The 17637-nt window shown below is 43.7% G+C and overlaps 1 protein-coding gene across 4 annotated transcripts in view; it reads left to right on the forward strand.

Annotated features, from left to right (window-relative positions):
* The window catches only part of ARHGAP6 (Rho GTPase activating protein 6), a 450271-nt gene that overhangs the window by 366587 nt on the left and 66047 nt on the right, over positions 1 to 17637 (forward strand). For 3 of the 4 annotated variants that reach the window (XM_019417863.2, XM_019417864.2, XM_019417865.2), the window contains exon 2: positions 10311 to 10470. In XM_019417863.2, coding sequence (XP_019273408.1) covers positions 10311 to 10470 — 160 coding nt within the window. Of the gene's footprint in view, positions 1 to 1551; positions 1707 to 10310; positions 10471 to 17637 lie in introns of those variants that run through there. The other variant, XM_019417866.2, reaches the window with a different exon arrangement.

Raw genomic sequence — 17637 nt, forward strand, 5'->3', positions numbered from 1 at the left:
CAATTTCATGCGAAATATTATATTAAATAAATTTAAATGAGGATCTGAATTCCATTTGCGAGTGTCCAGATTACACAAACCGTATTCAGTATCTGCTGGAATGATGACTGTTTTCAACATCTGCACGTCGGGGGTAGTGGATATGGAGGTGTGTAAATCTCGACTCTGAATTTCTCTATACGTGTAATCGTTCTGGGAAAGAAAACCATCTGATGTGTTTTATTGTTTTCAAATTCCTTTCTCTTGCTAAATAAATCCCAGCAGCAGCAGAAGCTGTGTGTGGCTTCTATCAAGTGATGATTAACCTCACAGAATCCTAGCAAAAAACATACCAAATCTCGAAGTTTTGGGTAAGATCGTCCGTGAAATCATTTCTCAGGTTGTCGGTTATAATCACAGCAATTCTTCGGTTGGAATTCACTCTAGACCACAAAAGAACTATAACTTCGTATCGACTGGAAAACAAAAATGTCTTTTTGAATTGTGTTTGCTTCAGTGCTATGTGGTATACATGGAGATCAAGGTAATTAGTGATCGGGGTATGGTTTTAGTCTTTCCTTTTCTTTCTGCTCTTCACGGAGTTCTCTTCGTCAGCCCCAACTCCCACCTGCACCCTCTTAAACATGGCCACGTGGTTATGTCCACGCCGCCCTCCACACCCTCCTGTTCAGGAAATGAACAACTTCTCAAGGACTATTGTTTCACAAAGAGCATAAAATTCAGAGCATGTGTTATGCTTCGGTATAAAAGAGAAAGAAATATTTTCCTTTTTAAATGCTTTTTTCCTGGTCTTAGGAAAATGAACAAGCCAGTGGTTTTAAAATATAATTTAAGAATTGAGGATTTGTCCTACACAAAGAAAGCATCCTGTGTACTTTATCATGCTCTCAGGGATTTTACCCGAGGCTTCCAACATTCTTTGCTTGATTCCTAATAAGGACACTTTGCACAGTTACAATCCAATTACCATTTGTAGATCCCTGTGGAAAAGAGGATTTTTTTAAAAGAGGAATCCTTTCCTCACTCCAGAATATCTCTTCAAAATAGCCTTATTAATGGGGCTCCTGGGTGGCTCAGTGGGTTGAGCGTCCGACTTCGGCTCAGGTCACGATCTCGTGGTTCATGGGTTCGAGTCCCGCATCGGGCTCTGTGCTGACAGCTCGGAGCCTGGAGCCTGCTTCGGATTCTGTGTCTCCCTCTCTCTCTGCCCCTTCCCCGCTCATGCTCTGTCTCTCTCTGTCTCTCAAAAATGAATACATGTTAAAAAAATTTTTTTAAATAGCCTTATTAAAATAAAAGTCAGGAAAACCACTTTCAATTTCTCTGCATTCTTTTTGTCCCTCCCCCCCTTTCTACACACACACACACACACACGCACACACACCGACTCACTCACACGCTCACTCAGTGACACAGCCTGCCTCCATTCCGAAGGGACAGGAACTTCTCAATGGTCCAATGACAAGATTGCATTTTTTGGTCCCAAGATTCACGGTAGCAGAGGTCTCTGGCAACACAAAGTATCCTGAGAATCACAGCTATGCCAGCTGGGCCTTTTCTCAGATACTCGATGTAATCTGCCATTGCAGGATCCATTTTTCACCAAAAGAATAATTAAAAAAAAAAAAAATCAGACTCCAGTTCCTACTCCAAGCGTAGTTCTGTTACGTTAGGACAGCAAAGACACGGCTGAATAGAATTCCTGGGTAAGCAACAGATATGTCTCTGCTTATACTTCTTTTTGAGAAGATTATGGTGATAAAGTGTTGCGATTCTTCCACATCTATCTTGTGATTTGGGAAGAAAAGTGGATGGATCAGTGTCTGAGATGTGCGACAGCTAAGTACTTATCTGTGCCAGTAGAGATTTATGAGAATGTTATTTTTAGATCGGTTGATAATGTTACAGCAGCTTGCAGCGAGCAAACGGGAGCAGAGAGGCGCATGCCGTAATGAAATGCGACAGCATAACTGGGCTGCTTTCTGCAGAAGATTCGGCACGGGCTGTTTTGAGTTCTGAAAGAATAAAGTGGCTTATTTTCTCCGCTGGACGTCTTGAACCCGGCCTTTGGAGAACAACTGGGATATTAGATAAGGCTAATAATAAATCTAATGGGCTCTGTTTTACAAACGGGGAAAACCTTAAGCTCCTGGATTTTTGGACACTGTCTGGCTCTCCTTACTATAAGGCTGTGTCTCGTAATGAAAAGACCCGGTGCGGGGAAGAGGCCGAATGTGTCCCTTACGTCCCAGATGCCACTCTGCTTCTGTAGGAGTCATCTGACTTCCTTGGACCTTTCTTTCCTCCTTTGTAAAGGCAGGGGTTTGGATCGATTTATCATGAGAAGGGATGAAATACGTATAGTGCTTTGGGGTCTACGTTCTGGAGCCCACAGCCTGGCTTCAGATCCCAACTCCGCCGCTCACTGGGTGTGCCAGCTTGACAAGTTACTTAAGACTCGTGCCTAGGTTTCCTCATCAGAAGTACGGGAATAATAATGGTAACATGGACCTTAGAGCTGGTGTAAGAAATAAATGAGCTAACACAAATAAAGGGCTCAGAGCAGTAACAAGCAGAAAGTGAACCATCCATGAGTGTTAGCAGGATCTTCACGGTCCAATCCATGTCCGGAGGTCTGCCTTTCTAATGTCAGTGAACTAAGACATGTTGACTTTTTGGGTTGTTGTTATTGTTATTGTTGTTGTTGTTGTTGTTTTTGAATGGTGTTAGCACAGCACTCGGCTTGACGATGTTCATTTCTCCTTCTTTGGTTTATCAATAATTTAGATGAATGGGCCATTTGCAGATAACCACTTTTATATCACCCCGACTTTTACATACTTTCCAATATCCCCAATTCTTCCTATGTTGTGTGATTTCTTTACAGGCTCTTTGGGATGTTGCCCAGAGAAAATCTTAGCAGAGGAGGAAAATGGCGACCCTAAAGACAAATCCTCATCATAGATGTGCCTTTACTTTTAGTGTCGTCCAGGAGTCAGCAAACTTTTTCTGTAGAGGGCCAGATAGCAAACAGCTTCAGCTTTGCCAAGTCCGTGAAAGCAGCAGTAGACAGTACCTAAGTGAATGAGTGCAGCTGTGTTCCAATAAAACTTTATTTACAAAAGCAACCAGGAGGCAGGATTTGGTCCACAGGCTCTTGTGTGCCAAACCCTGGCTAGTCATCACCCCCATGTCAGAGATTAGGAAAACAAAGCACAGGAGAGAAAATAGTTTGCTAAAAGCCACATGACTGGAAAGTGGCAGACCCAAAATGAAAAATCCAACAGCCTAGCTTGCCAGCCCTTGCTTTTAGCCACTACTCCAACTGCCTTTGTGTCAATTCATCTCTGCCTGGGATTCTCATCTCCTAGGATCTGCCGGGCACATCACCTCACCTCCTTACTCGAGTGAGGGTTGACTCAAAGATCACGTCTCAATAAGGTTGCCCTGGAAACCCCTCCCCGCCAGCACTCCTGATTCCTCTCACCGGGCTCTACCTTCTTTTCCTCCTAGGGTTTATCACCTTGTAAGTTGTTATGTAATTTACTCATGTATTATCTTTGTTTCTTATCAGTTTCCTTCACGAACCTGGAAGCTTGTTGAGTGCAGGGTGCTTTGTTTTGTTCGCCAGTGAATCCACAGGACCTAGAACACTGCCTGGCCTGTAGAAGCTGCTCATTAAGTACTTGTTGAATGAGTTAAGTGTACATTTCCATTAGGCTACGGTGACATTGTAACACTCCTTGTAGTAATAAATAGCTACTACCAAAGCAAAGGTAACAAAGTGGACTGCCACACCCACCAAGTGTTCAGAATTTTCTAAAAGACCTTCTCTTAGGCGACAGACCAGAATCGATGAATAGAACAAGATCTTTTGAGAAGGAGTGGCTGAGGAATCCAGAGAAGAAAGTGACTGGACATATGAATATTCTGTTGAGTTCCTAGAGGAATAACCTCTTTTAAGAGTCCAAACAGCAGTGTGACAGCTACACAAATACGCTCAGCTTTGCCCGGAAGCTCATGAAGAAGGGGGTTCCTTGTCATCGGTGATGTGTTTATTTTGGACTTATAAAGAACTAGGCAGCCCTTTTCAAAAATGTTGGTCGCGAGCCTGGTATTTAAACTTATGCCATGTTTCAACAACACATTGCGATTATCTGGGAACCTTGGCTGTACAAATGACGGCTGGCCGCAACAGAAAACAGTTAAAAAGAAATTCAGCTCCTGGTGTGGTTTCTCTACATGGCGTGCCATTTTTCAGGCCTTAACTTACCGATCTGGTCTTTTCTTCTGTTTCTTGCCCGTATGGAGCCACAATCCAGCTGGCTGGCTTGTAAACACCTAGAAAAGGCATCTTGCACATAGAGGAACCATTTATTCATGAATTCAGTGCACGGTTCTTAGGAGTTTTCGGTGTCACTAAAACTGCCAGGTTTAAAAAGGGGATGTAAGTTTAGAGGAATGATGATTAATGCTAATTATGACTTTAATTACCACATATTCAGGGCTTGCTGGGAGCTAATAAGCCCTCCCCCACAGAAATTCACTGGCCTTGTCTCATCTGATCGCTACAAACCTGAGAGGTGGCTTGTTCTTTGCTCCATCTTATTGATGCGGACACCGAGGCTCAGGGATGTTCTGAATCTTACCAAAGAGCTCATCTGTATGTGAACCCAAGTCTCCACCACCATACCAGTGGGTCTCAACCTTTATTGTGCAAAAATAAGGCTCATCTGGGGATGCTGGCTCATGATGAAGGTGCTTGACCCTAATTCCTTGTGACCCTAATTCCCCAAATCTGCCTTAAAGCCCAGAAACCTGCGAATTTAACAAGAATCATCTGCCCAGGTAACTCCACTGTCCTGGGTCTGCAGGCTGAATTTTGAACAGCCCTGAATCACTCCTCGCTGGCTCCCTTGGCCTTTGGAAGTTTACAGTTGGATGAGGTTAGAGAGATGCCCCAATTAGAGACTAGTCTCAAGGACATAAGAAAACAATGTGGTATAGACCAAAACCAAAATGATTTCAATTTTATTTCATGGGAAAATCAGGTCTGTTTGTAAAGATGCAATTTTGCTCAAAAGAATGGCCTTTCTGAATAGATCACAGATATTAGATTGTTGGTTTTTCAGTTTGTCTTTTGCTTCTTTTTTTCTCTAAATGTAGAGACATATACTTCTGGTAGAGGAAGGAAATCTCTTTAGGTCATGCTTTTGGGGAGTCGTTCTCCAGTTGATCAAGACTCTATTGTATTGAGACCTCGTTTGTGTTTGTTTGTTCCTTTTAAATTGGTTTGTGCTGTTTGTATTTCTTAATGCTAGTTTTAAATAGCTTCCGTAATTCTGTTTGTTTACATAATACACAGATTTATACATATGTAATATACATAATAATGCATAAGATACTTAAGGATACATAGTGCATGCATTTGATATTAAACCAAACTCATCAATGATTATTAATAGCTCCTGACACCATCGTTTTAAGGAGATTCTATGTAATCTGGGCCTAATAGCAGACCTAAGGTATGCTATGCCAAGGTTTCTGAACCTCTGCTCTATGAACGTATGGGGCGAGATATTTCTTTATCGTGGGGGGCTGTGTTGGGTGTTGTAGGATGTTGAACAGATCCCTGACCTTCACCCACTAGATGCCAGTAGCGAACCCCTCCCCAGACTTACGACAGCCAAAAATGTTTCCCGCCGTTGCCAAATGTCTCCTGAGGGGGGCAAAAATCACCCTCAAAAATCACTGTGCTGTATCTTTTTGTATCATTGTTATATCCTTTATTAATGCTGTCCGGTAGTGCTCCAGATTGAAAGGATAGTTTTACAACCGTCAAGGCCTTTAGGCTATCCAGAAACATTGGGTCAGTTTCAACTTCACTTACATTTATAGTATTGAAACAAATTTAAAATCATCCACTTTCAATTTGGGGGGAAAAAAAAACATCCTGTGGCAACCACTCAGAAGACTAGATCCAGAGAGCCTTAAAATGAGTCACCCGTTTAGTAGATGAACAGTCACCAAAGAAACATGCTGGCCTGGAGCACAATTGAGAGTTGAGGAACAGCCAGAGGCACATTCTAGGCCGTGCTGTTGGGCTGTGGCCCTCTTCTGGGCACCTCCCATGAGGATCACAAGGCAATATCGACCTTTGTGTTTCGTGTCCTTGTGCTCATAGGAGTTCTGATGGGTGAGTGTAGGTGTCATGGATTTGTTTTTCTTCGGGTCTGATATTATTTCATTTATTTTCTGTCCTCACGTACCAGCATTTTTTGGCTCATCCACAGGCTCTCTTTCAAAAGACTGTTTCTTAGCAGTTTATTCAAATCCACAAGACGTCTCCCGCCTAGATACAGCATTACATGGGTGGTTAGTTTCCAGTTTCTTATTGAACTGGTGACGTACCTGATTCATTGAGTCTGTGGATTGACAAATATTTATTCAGTGACAGTCACGTGCCAGGTTCTGCCTTGGACACCGGGGACACCAAGGTGGATAAACCAGGCGAGTTTCTTGCCCTCCTGAATCTAGCTGATGTGTATAGCTCATGATGCAGGACAGGGTCTCTGGTACATGGTAGTAGATGTTAAATAAATCTGTGCGGCATATTAAAAGACCCTAATCTCTTTGGATCCAGTGTCTGTAAACTACAGCCAGTGGGCCAAATCCAGCTCACCGCCTGTTGTTTTATACTGCCTTCTAGCAAAGAATGGTATTTACATTTTTAAATGGTTGAAAAAAATCACAAGAATAATACAGGTGTTTAGGTTCTAGGTGTCTCTCTTAGAGACTTAGAGAGTGTGACTCTACTTGTTCAAATTTGAATCAGCATCATACCTAGCCCAACATTTTTGCCGATCTCTATATCTTCGACTTGCTCCCTCCCTCACTTTCTTTTGAAATTTCTTTCCAGTCATTTTTCCCATATGTGGATCCGATCATGCTCCTCTCTCGCTCAAGGTCCCTTCATGACTAGGCATCACCTACTACTGAGTAGAGTCCAATCTACCTCGCAATGCCTGCAGTAAAAGCCCTCCAGGATCTGGCCCTGACTTCTACATGGCTTCGCCTCCTGCAATTTCCCTCCTTCCAGCCTTGTAATTTCCCAAACCAAGCTAGTTGTCCCGAATTCATTTGCCTTGGCACCCACTGTTTTTCCAGTGTTGCATTTCTACTGGGCAAACTCTCACTCCTCTTACTCAGCTTTTGAGTCTCCGTTGAAACACCGCCTTCTCTAGAAAGCTTTCTTTGATCCCCCAGACAGATGTCCAAACCTTTTCCCCTACTTAAGTACAATCTCTGTATTTTATGGGTCGTATGTGCTCTTCCTATTGAAGTTGAAATTTTTTTAGCATTTATTTATTATTGAGAGACAGAGAGAGACAGAGCGTGAGCCTGGGAGGGGCAGAGAGAGGGAGACACAGAATCGGAAGCAGGCTCCAGGCCCTGAGCTGTCAGCACAGAGCCCGACGCGGGGCTCGAACTCACGGACTGCGAGATCATGACCTGAGTCGAAGTCGGATGCTCAACCGACTGAGCCACCCAGGCGCCCCTTGAAGTTTAACTCCTTAAGAACAAGGACTGTGCTGTCACTTTGATTATCCCAAGCCTAGTACCATTCTCGGCATGTAACAGGTGCCCATTAAATTTTGTTTGAATTAATTAACCAGGAGGACATAGCAAATAAAAATAAAATGTTTATTATAGGGATTGGTTTATTTCAGTCATAAGCTGTGGTCCAGAGGTTGGCGAACTACATAGCCCAATGGACAAATGCAGCCTTCCACCTGTTTTTATAAATGAAGTTTTATTGGAACACGGCCACACTCATTCATTTACGAATTGTCCGTGGCTGCTTTCTGCCACAAAGGTGTATTTGAGTGGTTTGACAGAGACCACATGGCCTGTCGAGCCTGAAATATTTACTGTCTGGCCTTTTACAGCAAAAGATGGTCAACCCCTACTATAGATAATTGAGCCAAGTGGAGGTCACATTCTTAAGTGCTTTTAATGAATAGGTATGCAATTCCATTTTGACACTTCAAATAGCAATGGGCTTTCTTAGATACCTAAACTTCATATTTAAAAGTTGCCAACTCCTCTGGGGGTGGTGGCTCAGTCGGTTCAGGGTCCAACTTCGGCTCAGGTCATGATCTCGAGGTTCGTGGGTTCGAGCCGTGCGTTGGGCTCTGTGCTGACAGCTCGGAACCTGGAGGCTGCTTCAGATTCTGTGCCTCTCTCTCTCTCTCTCATTCTCTCTCTCTCTCTCTCTCTCTCTCTCTCTGCCCCTCCCCTGCTCACGCTCTGTCTCTCTCTCTCTTTCGCTCAAAAATACATAAAAATTAAAAAATAAAAGTTGCCAACTCATCTGGAACTTTCGTTTGGGAGGAAAAAGAGCAATTCACTGATATTATACCTCATGGTACCCTAAGCTTAAAGACTGTGAGTGAGAGGTATACTCAAGGCCTGAGTCCTCAACTCCTGTCTAAACTTGTGCTTAGGCCAATTATACCAAAAACGGAAAAGGAAGGAAAAAATGCAAAATATACTGGGCCTGGAAGAATTTTTTTCAGTTCATCAAACGATGGCAATCTACCCACTTTGCCTGGATTTGCTCACTCCCTCCCCTGCCCAGACTATCCCCCCATCATGCCCCCTGAACCCCTCCTGGGCTCCTGTTTTTACCATTATGCACCGGATGCAAATTCATATGTGTACCCTATACTTGCCTTGTTTGTTGTCTGCCCCGACCAGAGTATAATATCTCCATCTGTTAAATGAATGAATAAATACATGAAGCCCCACATACAAAGGAAAAAATATCAACAAATTAACATAGTGCCATTCACTCTTGGAGTGAACATTCTAGGCAGGAATTTGCTACCACGAGGGCACAGAGGTGTTTTGGTAGCTGCTGGGGACGATCGTTCTTGTCTCTCTTCTTTAAGGCGAGTGATAAGGATGTCAAAGTCTTATGAGATTCCTTATATGTTTTGCACATGCACGACTCCTGGGCACTGCCTGTGGGGCCAGCACTGCTCCTTCCTCCTGGAACTTTTTTTGATTGCTAAAGAAATTGTAGATACCTGTTCAAAGCTCTTGTGCTGTGGCTGATGTCTGTGGTTCACGGGAAACCCTCCTCAGTAAGGGGACACTGGGTTTCAGAGGATCGTGGCGTATCATCTCTTAGGCCATCACATTCTCACTGTCCACACCGAGGGCAGGGCTATTCGGTCCACGTGGATGTATGTGCACACAAGAACATACTCAGGAGTGGGGCAATCTTTGCTTTGATTCTTTGCTCTGGAGTATTTTAACATCAGATGTGTCTAGAAATATGTGTAGTTGTGATTGATCATATTTCTGTACCTATTGACCAAAATAACTCAGAGTGCTATAAATAGAAACTTAATGGTTGATTTAGCAGACAGTTTAAGGGCACATGTTTTTAGCTTGAGTTCTGCTTGGTTCCAAACCTTATAAGTTTTATGATTTGAGGAAAATTACTTAACTTCTGTAAGGCTCAATTTCACCTCTATTATATTATATTTACATACGCTGTAAATTACCGTAATATTAATACAATGTATCATACATATAATTATGTACCATAAGTATTTATCATATGAGAATATGTTATATGTTATAAATATACTAGATTGTATTCTCATGTAATGTATTATATTATTAAGTATTATACAGTTTACCTTTGAACATTGTGGGAGTTAGGGCACCAACCCCCAACACAATCAAAAATCTGCATTTAATTTTTGATTCCCCAAAAACTTAACTACCACCAGCCTACTTGAGGGGAAGTCGTAATTCCCAGTAACATAAAGCCTATTAGCACCTTTTTTGTATGTTGTACGTATTACAGACTATATTCTTAGAATAAAGTAAGCTAGAGAAAAGAAAATGTGATTAAGGAAATCGTAAGGAAGAGAACATACATTTATAGTACCGTACTGTATTTACCCCCAAATATCCGTGTATAAGCAGACCTGTGCGGTTCAAACCCGGTTTGCTCAATCTAGTGTGCGTGATGGCAACTGGAGGCACTTTTTCCTTTCACTGAGCTACACGACCGAAAAAGTTCCCATGTGTTCCCATAAAAGAGAGGAAGTAGGACCTTTAAAGTCTCTTTCCCGTGGTTTTCTTTGGCTGCATGTAAATCATTATAAGAGCCGATGGTGGCACCCAGAGATGAAGTTTGCTTGACTTTATTACCGACTAAGAGAAAGGATGAGGTTCGTGAGACATAGATGAACCGTGTTTAACTCCTGATGTTTTCCCCCTTGGTGCAGGGTGATTTCACCTGGAACAGCATGTCGGGCCGCAGTGTGCGGCTGAGATCAGTTCCCATCCAGAGTCTCTCTGAGCTGGAGCGGGCCCGGCTGCAGGAAGTGGCTTTCTATCAGTTGCAGCAGGACTGTGACCTGAGCTGCCCAATCACCATTCCCAAAGGTAAGACCACGCCTGCCATTCCCCCGGGAAACAGGAAACGCTGCGAGTCAAACGTCTGCTTCGCCAAAGCCACGGGCTGGAAACACCTCTCGCACCTAACATTAACACGGGAAGGAAACTGCAGCTTCGTGGTTGTTGGCTGGCATCATTGTCCATCCTGAAGGACATGTTCAAGGGGGACAGTTGACGTGCCAACCAATATGTTTGTTTAAAGGGAAGGTCCGCTTGGGGAAGGTCAGCTTGAGGTAGTGAAGGGGTGAAGGGGAAAGCCACGTGTATCTCAGCAGCCTGCATGGCTTCCGAACAATCCATTAAAAAGAACTTTCAGAAAGGTCAACCTCAAGGGCTCGAACTAAGACCGTGTGGGTAGCAACGTGATATCAAAATAATCAGCTGAAAAGAATGTTTTCACAATCTATTAAACTCGTCATTTGACCTCATGCTAACCCAGAATCAGGGATTCTACTCACGTTAAGTCATTTTTATCATCTTTCACCTGGTGTATCTGAAGTTTTGACAAATACAGGTCCTGATTCTGGTAAAGATGAGAAGTGTGTATCTGAAATCCTTTCATCTGTCAATTCTGTTTCTGAATGTTTCCTATCTTCCATAAGGATACTTCCTAATCTGTAAAAGCGTGTAACAGAAAGGCGATTTGTTGTTCTTTCAGTTTCTAGAGCAACTTAGAAATGTTGTTGGCAAACCCAATTGTAGCAAAGGGAATGATGGCTCAAAAAAGTTCTGTGACACTCAGATTGGATACATATCAGATAAGATATCGTGGAACAAACATTCTTTTGTAGCTTTGTTTTTAACTCCAGTTAATTTGATGTTCCTCTTTGTTCCTGCTTTTTAAAGAGTCCACTAAATAAATAACCTTTACCAAACAGTTTTATAAAAATTGTCTGCTAGAAGCTATCTCTGTTATTTGTTTCTTTTTTTTTTTAATTTTTTTTCAATGTTTATTTTTGAGAGCAAGAGAGAGAGAGACAGAGACAGAGCATGAGTGGGGAGCGACTGACAGAGAGGGAGACACAGAATCTGCAGCAGGCTCCAGGCTCTGAGCTGTCAGCACAGAGCCCGGCGTAGGACTTGAACTCACAAACCGTGAGATCGTGACATGAGCCCAAGTCAGACGCTTAACAGACAGAGCCACCCAGGCACCCCTCCATTACTTGTTTCTGAGACTATGTAGTTCCCAGCCTCTTCAGGGAAATATTTGCTCTATTGAGATGTTCAAAGATGTTTGAGCTATAGGACTTATTTTTTGTATTTTCTATCAAAGTAGAAACTAATGATTTACAAATAATTTACTTATGGAGGAGAGAAGGAATCGTGTGCCTGGGAGGAGAGAAACAGACATCACCCAAGAGTTCTGAAGCATTTGTTTGGGGCACATGATTGTAGACATCGAATGTTTACCCAGATCCTTCAGATACAGGGCCAGTGCTGAGAGCTGTGATGGCAGCTTTGGTCTGAGGGTGGCAACTTGGGTCCATGCAAACCCCCAAGTGGAGGTTTTAAATAGGGTCAGTTCACAGTGTGAATAATTTATTCAAGAAAATAAATACAGTGGCCATGGCCTAGACCCTAAATAAATGACAGCAAACCTAATGAGATAGTGGGTATAATGGAATGGAAATATACTCAAGCTCATACTTCTGTTCTCTGTCACTTTAGAATGATGGTAGGGATTTGTTTGTGGGTATCTGTTTGGGGACCCCTCTTCCTCTGTGCAACTAGTGTTTCCAGGGCTCAGGTGAATGATAATCTGACATATTCATCGGCTGCTGGGACTCACCGTAGAAGGGGAAGACTTGAGGAGCGGGGGTTGGGAAGTTACTGAGGTGGCTTCCTAGAGTGGACCGTAGGAGTGGGATCAGAGCACCAGCAGAGTCTGACGTCCTCTCGAGCTGTAATGATAAGGGGACATCAGTTATATGAACGCAGATGCAGCCAGATTAGAAGCCAGTGGGCAAACATGTGGATTCAGCAGAGACTGCCTGTCCATCGTCAGCGAAATAGGAAGCAATTTCATCTGCTGGGAGCCAGGATGGGAAGGAGGTCCAGGAGGTTTGAGGAAAGAGGCAAAGAGGGGAAGAGAGGGAAGCTGGTGGACCAGCGGTGTTGCAAGATGACAGGGCAGCCCAAACGGTCCATCTGAGGCTAGTAGCTGGGAGCTTGACTTGCACCACAAACATGCCAGCAGCCAAACATGGCCAAAGCAAACCATGCCATTTTGTACTTTAAATTTCCTAGCCCTTAATCCACTCTCCTCTCACTAGAGTTAGGATCTTCTAGTTGAGTTCAGGGATGGTAGGGATATGGCCATTGAGAGTACATCTGTGGTAGGCAGAATACTGCACTCCCAAAGAGGGCTGCGTCCTAGTCCCCGGAGCCTGCCAGCGTTCCTTACAGGCCCCAACATCTTTGCAGATGTGAGCAATCAAGGTCCTGCACATAGTGAGATTATCCTGGATTAGCTGGGAGGGCCCAAGCTAATCACATGGCTGCTTAAAGGCAGAGACACTTTCCCAGCTACCGCTGAGTCAGAGAGAGAGAGGACTATGGAGGAAGAGTCGAGAGATGCAACCTTGCTGGCTTTGAAGGTGAAGGAAGGGCCACCAGCCAAGGGACGAAGGCAGCCTCTGAGAGCTGGAAAAGGCAAGGACACAGATTCTCCCTAGAACCCTAGAAAGGAATATGACCCGGCTGATGCCTTGATTTAAACCCAGTGAGACCCATCTCAGACTTCTGACCTCCAGAAATGTCAGGTAATAAACTTGAGTTGTTTAAGCAACTAAGTTTATGGTCGTTTGTTACAGAACTGATAGGAAACCAATTAGTACAGTATCCACAGGAATGATTGTAATCCCAGACGTTGGAATCTCAGTTGGGAAAGAAGAGAAGTTAGGAATAAATATAAAAGTCTATATTTTTTTCCTGAATAAGAAGAATCAGTAATACATAGATGTCAATTATGTTGTTAATGATCTGTGAGCTGAATGTGATTCCAGAAAACACACCAACAGAATTTGTTTTTGTGATACCCCTAAGTTGATCTAAACATCGTCTAGACAAATAACTACGTGAGAGTAGGCAGGGGAAATCTGACAAAGAGGTCAAGTGGAGAGAACCCCTCTCCATTTATTAAAATGCCAGGCAACTACAGCAATTAAAAGAGGATTATACTGTTTCGCAACAGGCAGATCAATAGAAGACAATAGAGTTTAGAAATGAACAAAAATAAATATGGCAACTTATGACATGATAAATGTTGCTTTTTTTTTGTTCAGGGGGAAAATGATGGATTAAGTATTTGTGACAGTGAGACGACCACTGAGGAGAAAAGGCTGGATTCTGACCTTACCCCTTATATCAAAATAAACTGATATGGAAGAAATATTTGAGGATTTTTTTAAATGAAACTATAAGTGAACCAAAATAAAACATGGCTGCATATTTAGATATTTTTACATTGGGGAAGGCATTACCCAGAAAACATAAAGATAATGACGCATTTCACTACACTGAAGGGCAAAAAATAGAATCATCTGTGTGGAAAAAAAATAACTCAATACAAATTTACAGCACATTTGACCAGCTAAAGGCTCACTTCTGTACCATATGAAGCTTTATTACAAACTAATGTGAGAAGGAAAAATAATTGATATATACACAAATTACAGGAAGCACCCACGTGTGTATTAAAGAAATGCAAGCTAAACACAAAGGGGTTTTTTCTTCCTCCTAGATCGGAAGGGCTCCAAAAGTTGGGTAATATACTTTATGGGAAGGCAGACACTTTTCATACCATTGGTAGGAATTTCATTGTTGCAGCAACTTACAACGTGGTTGGGCAACATCTAACTCTCAAATGGCCCAGCAACCCTCCTTCTAAGACTGTATCTCACAGATACTCTTGTGAGGGCACCTGGGTGGCTCAGTCGTTTGAGTGTCTGACGTCGGCTCAGGTCGTGATCTCGCAGTCCGTGAGTTCAAGCCCCGCGTCGGGCTCTGTGCTGACGGCTCGGAGCCTGGAGCCCGCTGCGGATTCTGTGTCTCCCTCTCTCTACCCCTTCCCCACTCATGCTCTGTCTCTCTCTCTCTCTGCTTCTCCAAGATGAATAAACGTTAAAAAAAATTTTTTTTAAAAAGATACACTCTTGTGTTAATTGAGGTAGGCTCACCGCTCAGTGCCTTAACAGGACAACGGTTTCTTCCTCACCCAGACATTTCTCCCGTGGAAGATGGCCATGGGGGCCAAGAGAGTGGACTCTGCTCCATGCATTTGTTCAGGGACCTGAGCTTCTCACACCTTGTGGCTCCTTCCTCCTCTGTATCCATTTAGCCAGGAGACACACAAACTAAAAACTGGTAATATTTACATAAACCTTATAAAATGACTGAGAAGCTTAATTTGTGGTCTCTTCTAAACTTAAGCCATCTCGCAGAGGGACTTTGGAAGATGCTCTACAGAAGCTAGAGAAATCTTTGGGAGGCCTTTCAGCGGGAGGGATCATATCTATGAGTTTCCCCTGTGAGCCTGAGCTCGCCCTGTGGAGACAACCATGGAATGTTTCCTCCTGGTGGAAGGCTGCTCTTGGCATGGGCTTCAGAACGAGTCTTTCTAGCGTGTAACTGTCCCAGTCCTTAACAGCAGAACCAGGAGACGAATGCAGAGAAGCACGGTCAAGAAATTAAACAGTACTGTATGACCTGCATGAACTTCTCATTTATTCAAAACACGCCAACAAAGTACTATTTATGCATCAGATAGTATGTTAGGCTCAATTCATACGATTTTGATAACGTTTAATACAAATGGTCTAAGCAGGGGTTAGCAACTGGCCTGCTGGTCAAACCCAGCTCACCATCTGTTTTGGTAAATCAAATCTTACTGGAACCCAGCCATGCTTATTCATTTACATGCCGTCTACAGATCGGTCATGTAACGAAGGCAGAATTGAGGAGCTGTGACAGCCCATATGTCTCGCAGGCTCAAGTGTTTACTATCTGGCCCTTTACAGGAAAAATTTGCTGTCTAAGGTAACACGAAAGGAAATGACTGATTTCTGCCACAATCAGTAAAGCATGTTAGTGTAGGCGCTATGGCTTAACCTCATTATGTTGTAAGGCAAGTTCCTAAAGCTGAATGGTTCCACGAGACAGAAGTGCACATTCCTGTTTTCTTTAGTCCTCTTGTTTCCCCCCCCCTCCCTTCAGTTAATTTCTGATATCACAGCTGAGAAAGCCTTCGTTTACGTATTTTGAAAACAGTGTCATGGACTGAGGAATAGTTGACGGTCTAAGAAAATGTGCCCAATGGTCTAGGAAAAGAGTATGCCTCAAAATCGCTCAATTATATGGCTTCCTTATGAAGTGGTCCCTCACCGTGGTCTCTCAGGCGGTGTAAAACCCAAGTAAACAACTCCGTGAAATCGAGAAAGTGATATTTTGGGGTAGGGTCACCCTGAAGCTGTCTTTGGGATTTAAATGCGACTGGTGATGTAAGTGGTGATTCAAACAAATGAGGGCGACCTGACGGGCCAGGAACATGAGCTTGGGTGTTTATGTAACAGCCCTAGACAGAAAATCTATCTATCCTCTTTCTGTATTATTCTTGCTGGCGTGGCCCAGGTGAAGAGGTGATGTGCTAGAACTCTTTGTCAAAGCCTTCTGTGTAAGTAAAATTGAAATTGAAGCCCGGGGTAAAATCTGCAAACCCCACCTGAGGTAGATAGAAGTGCTGAGAGGAAGCAAACGTCACCCAATAGGGTGATCAAAGAATAACGTGGGACCGCCGGGCTCAGAGGCCCTCCACACGTATCTCTGTGGTACGAGCAGCAGAGCCCGTGCTATCTTTCCTGTGCCCACACTCACCTTTTCTGGGACCTCCCAGGGGACTGGGATTGCCCCAGGACAAGGCCAAGTCTCACTTCTCTTTGAATCTGGAGCACCGGCTACACTGCCCGGGTCTCCGCCCCATTCCACTGCCCTTCAGCAAATCCTTGGAAGTCGATGAATGCATGCACGCACGCATGCACATGTCCTTTCAAATTAAACTCCTTCCTTTCCTCTTCCCTGTCTCTCTAAAGAGCATCATCCACGCCTTTCTCTCCTTTCCCCCAGGATCCCCAGGAATGATTTTGACCTGTCAGTGTTTCCCTACCGCGTCACCCCATGCCCAGTCCCCAACTCTGACTGATGGTCTCGTAGGGTTGATGTGAGATTTAAGCGAAGTAAGCAACGTGAGCTGAAAACATCTCCTGAAGTTGTATATACTCTCAACAAACCTTACGTGTCACCATTGCCATCGGCGCCATATCACTTTGTCTCACATCTGTCTCACCTTAACTGTAGCCAGAGGCCCCCACCTGCTTTCCTCAATCCAGGGCTTCTCTCCTACTCTGCCCACCACACCTAAATCCATTAGAGTAATCTTCAACCACCGAATCTCCTCTTTTAACAAAACCCCCCAGGCCCCTGTTGCCAACTGCGGTCACTATCAAAGCCATTTATCACACTATTGCATACAAAAGAAGAAATCCATTTTGTTTGCAGCCTGTTCCGAGAATGCACCACAGATTTAAGTTTGTCCGTCTTAGAGCACTGAATTTCAAACTTCAATTCTACAGCAAGACATACATTTTACGTCTCAGTCCGGGAAACACGTGAACCAAATGCTGCTTATCTTCATCAGACATACACTTCGATGTCGTCTATAATGTTCTCTCCTGCCCTCTTCTATTTGATTCTGTATCGTTTTCTATAATGCACTTGTCATGACCCACTACGTTTTCCTGATTCGTTAATAGTTTATGACCCGCAGTTTGAATAACACAGTCTCGGAAGGCAGATGGAATAGAAAAGAGGCAATCAGGAAGAAAAGAACAAAAAGGTCAATGTGGAAAACTGAGTTGTTCTTTGCTGGGGCTCTTAGGGCCTTGGTAAGGTAGATGGGGCGTTATTTCCGTAGGGCCACAGAAATGAGCCTAGGTTAGACCCTTGGCCTAAGCATCTAGTGCCTTCTCTGTCTAGAACCCGGCTGTAGAGTGCCATCTGGGAGGCCTTCTGGTACAGCTTCCCTGCGCTCTCGCTCTCTCCCCCGCCCCTCTTTCTCTCTCTCCCTCTCCTTCTCTCTCCCTCTCAATACCAAGCTAGATG

Source organism: Panthera pardus, unplaced genomic scaffold (genome assembly GCF_024362965.1).
Source record: "Panthera pardus isolate Hobbes unplaced genomic scaffold, ASM2436296v1 HiC_scaffold_27, whole genome shotgun sequence".
In the NCBI taxonomy this organism is placed as follows: domain Eukaryota; kingdom Metazoa; phylum Chordata; class Mammalia; order Carnivora; family Felidae; genus Panthera; species Panthera pardus.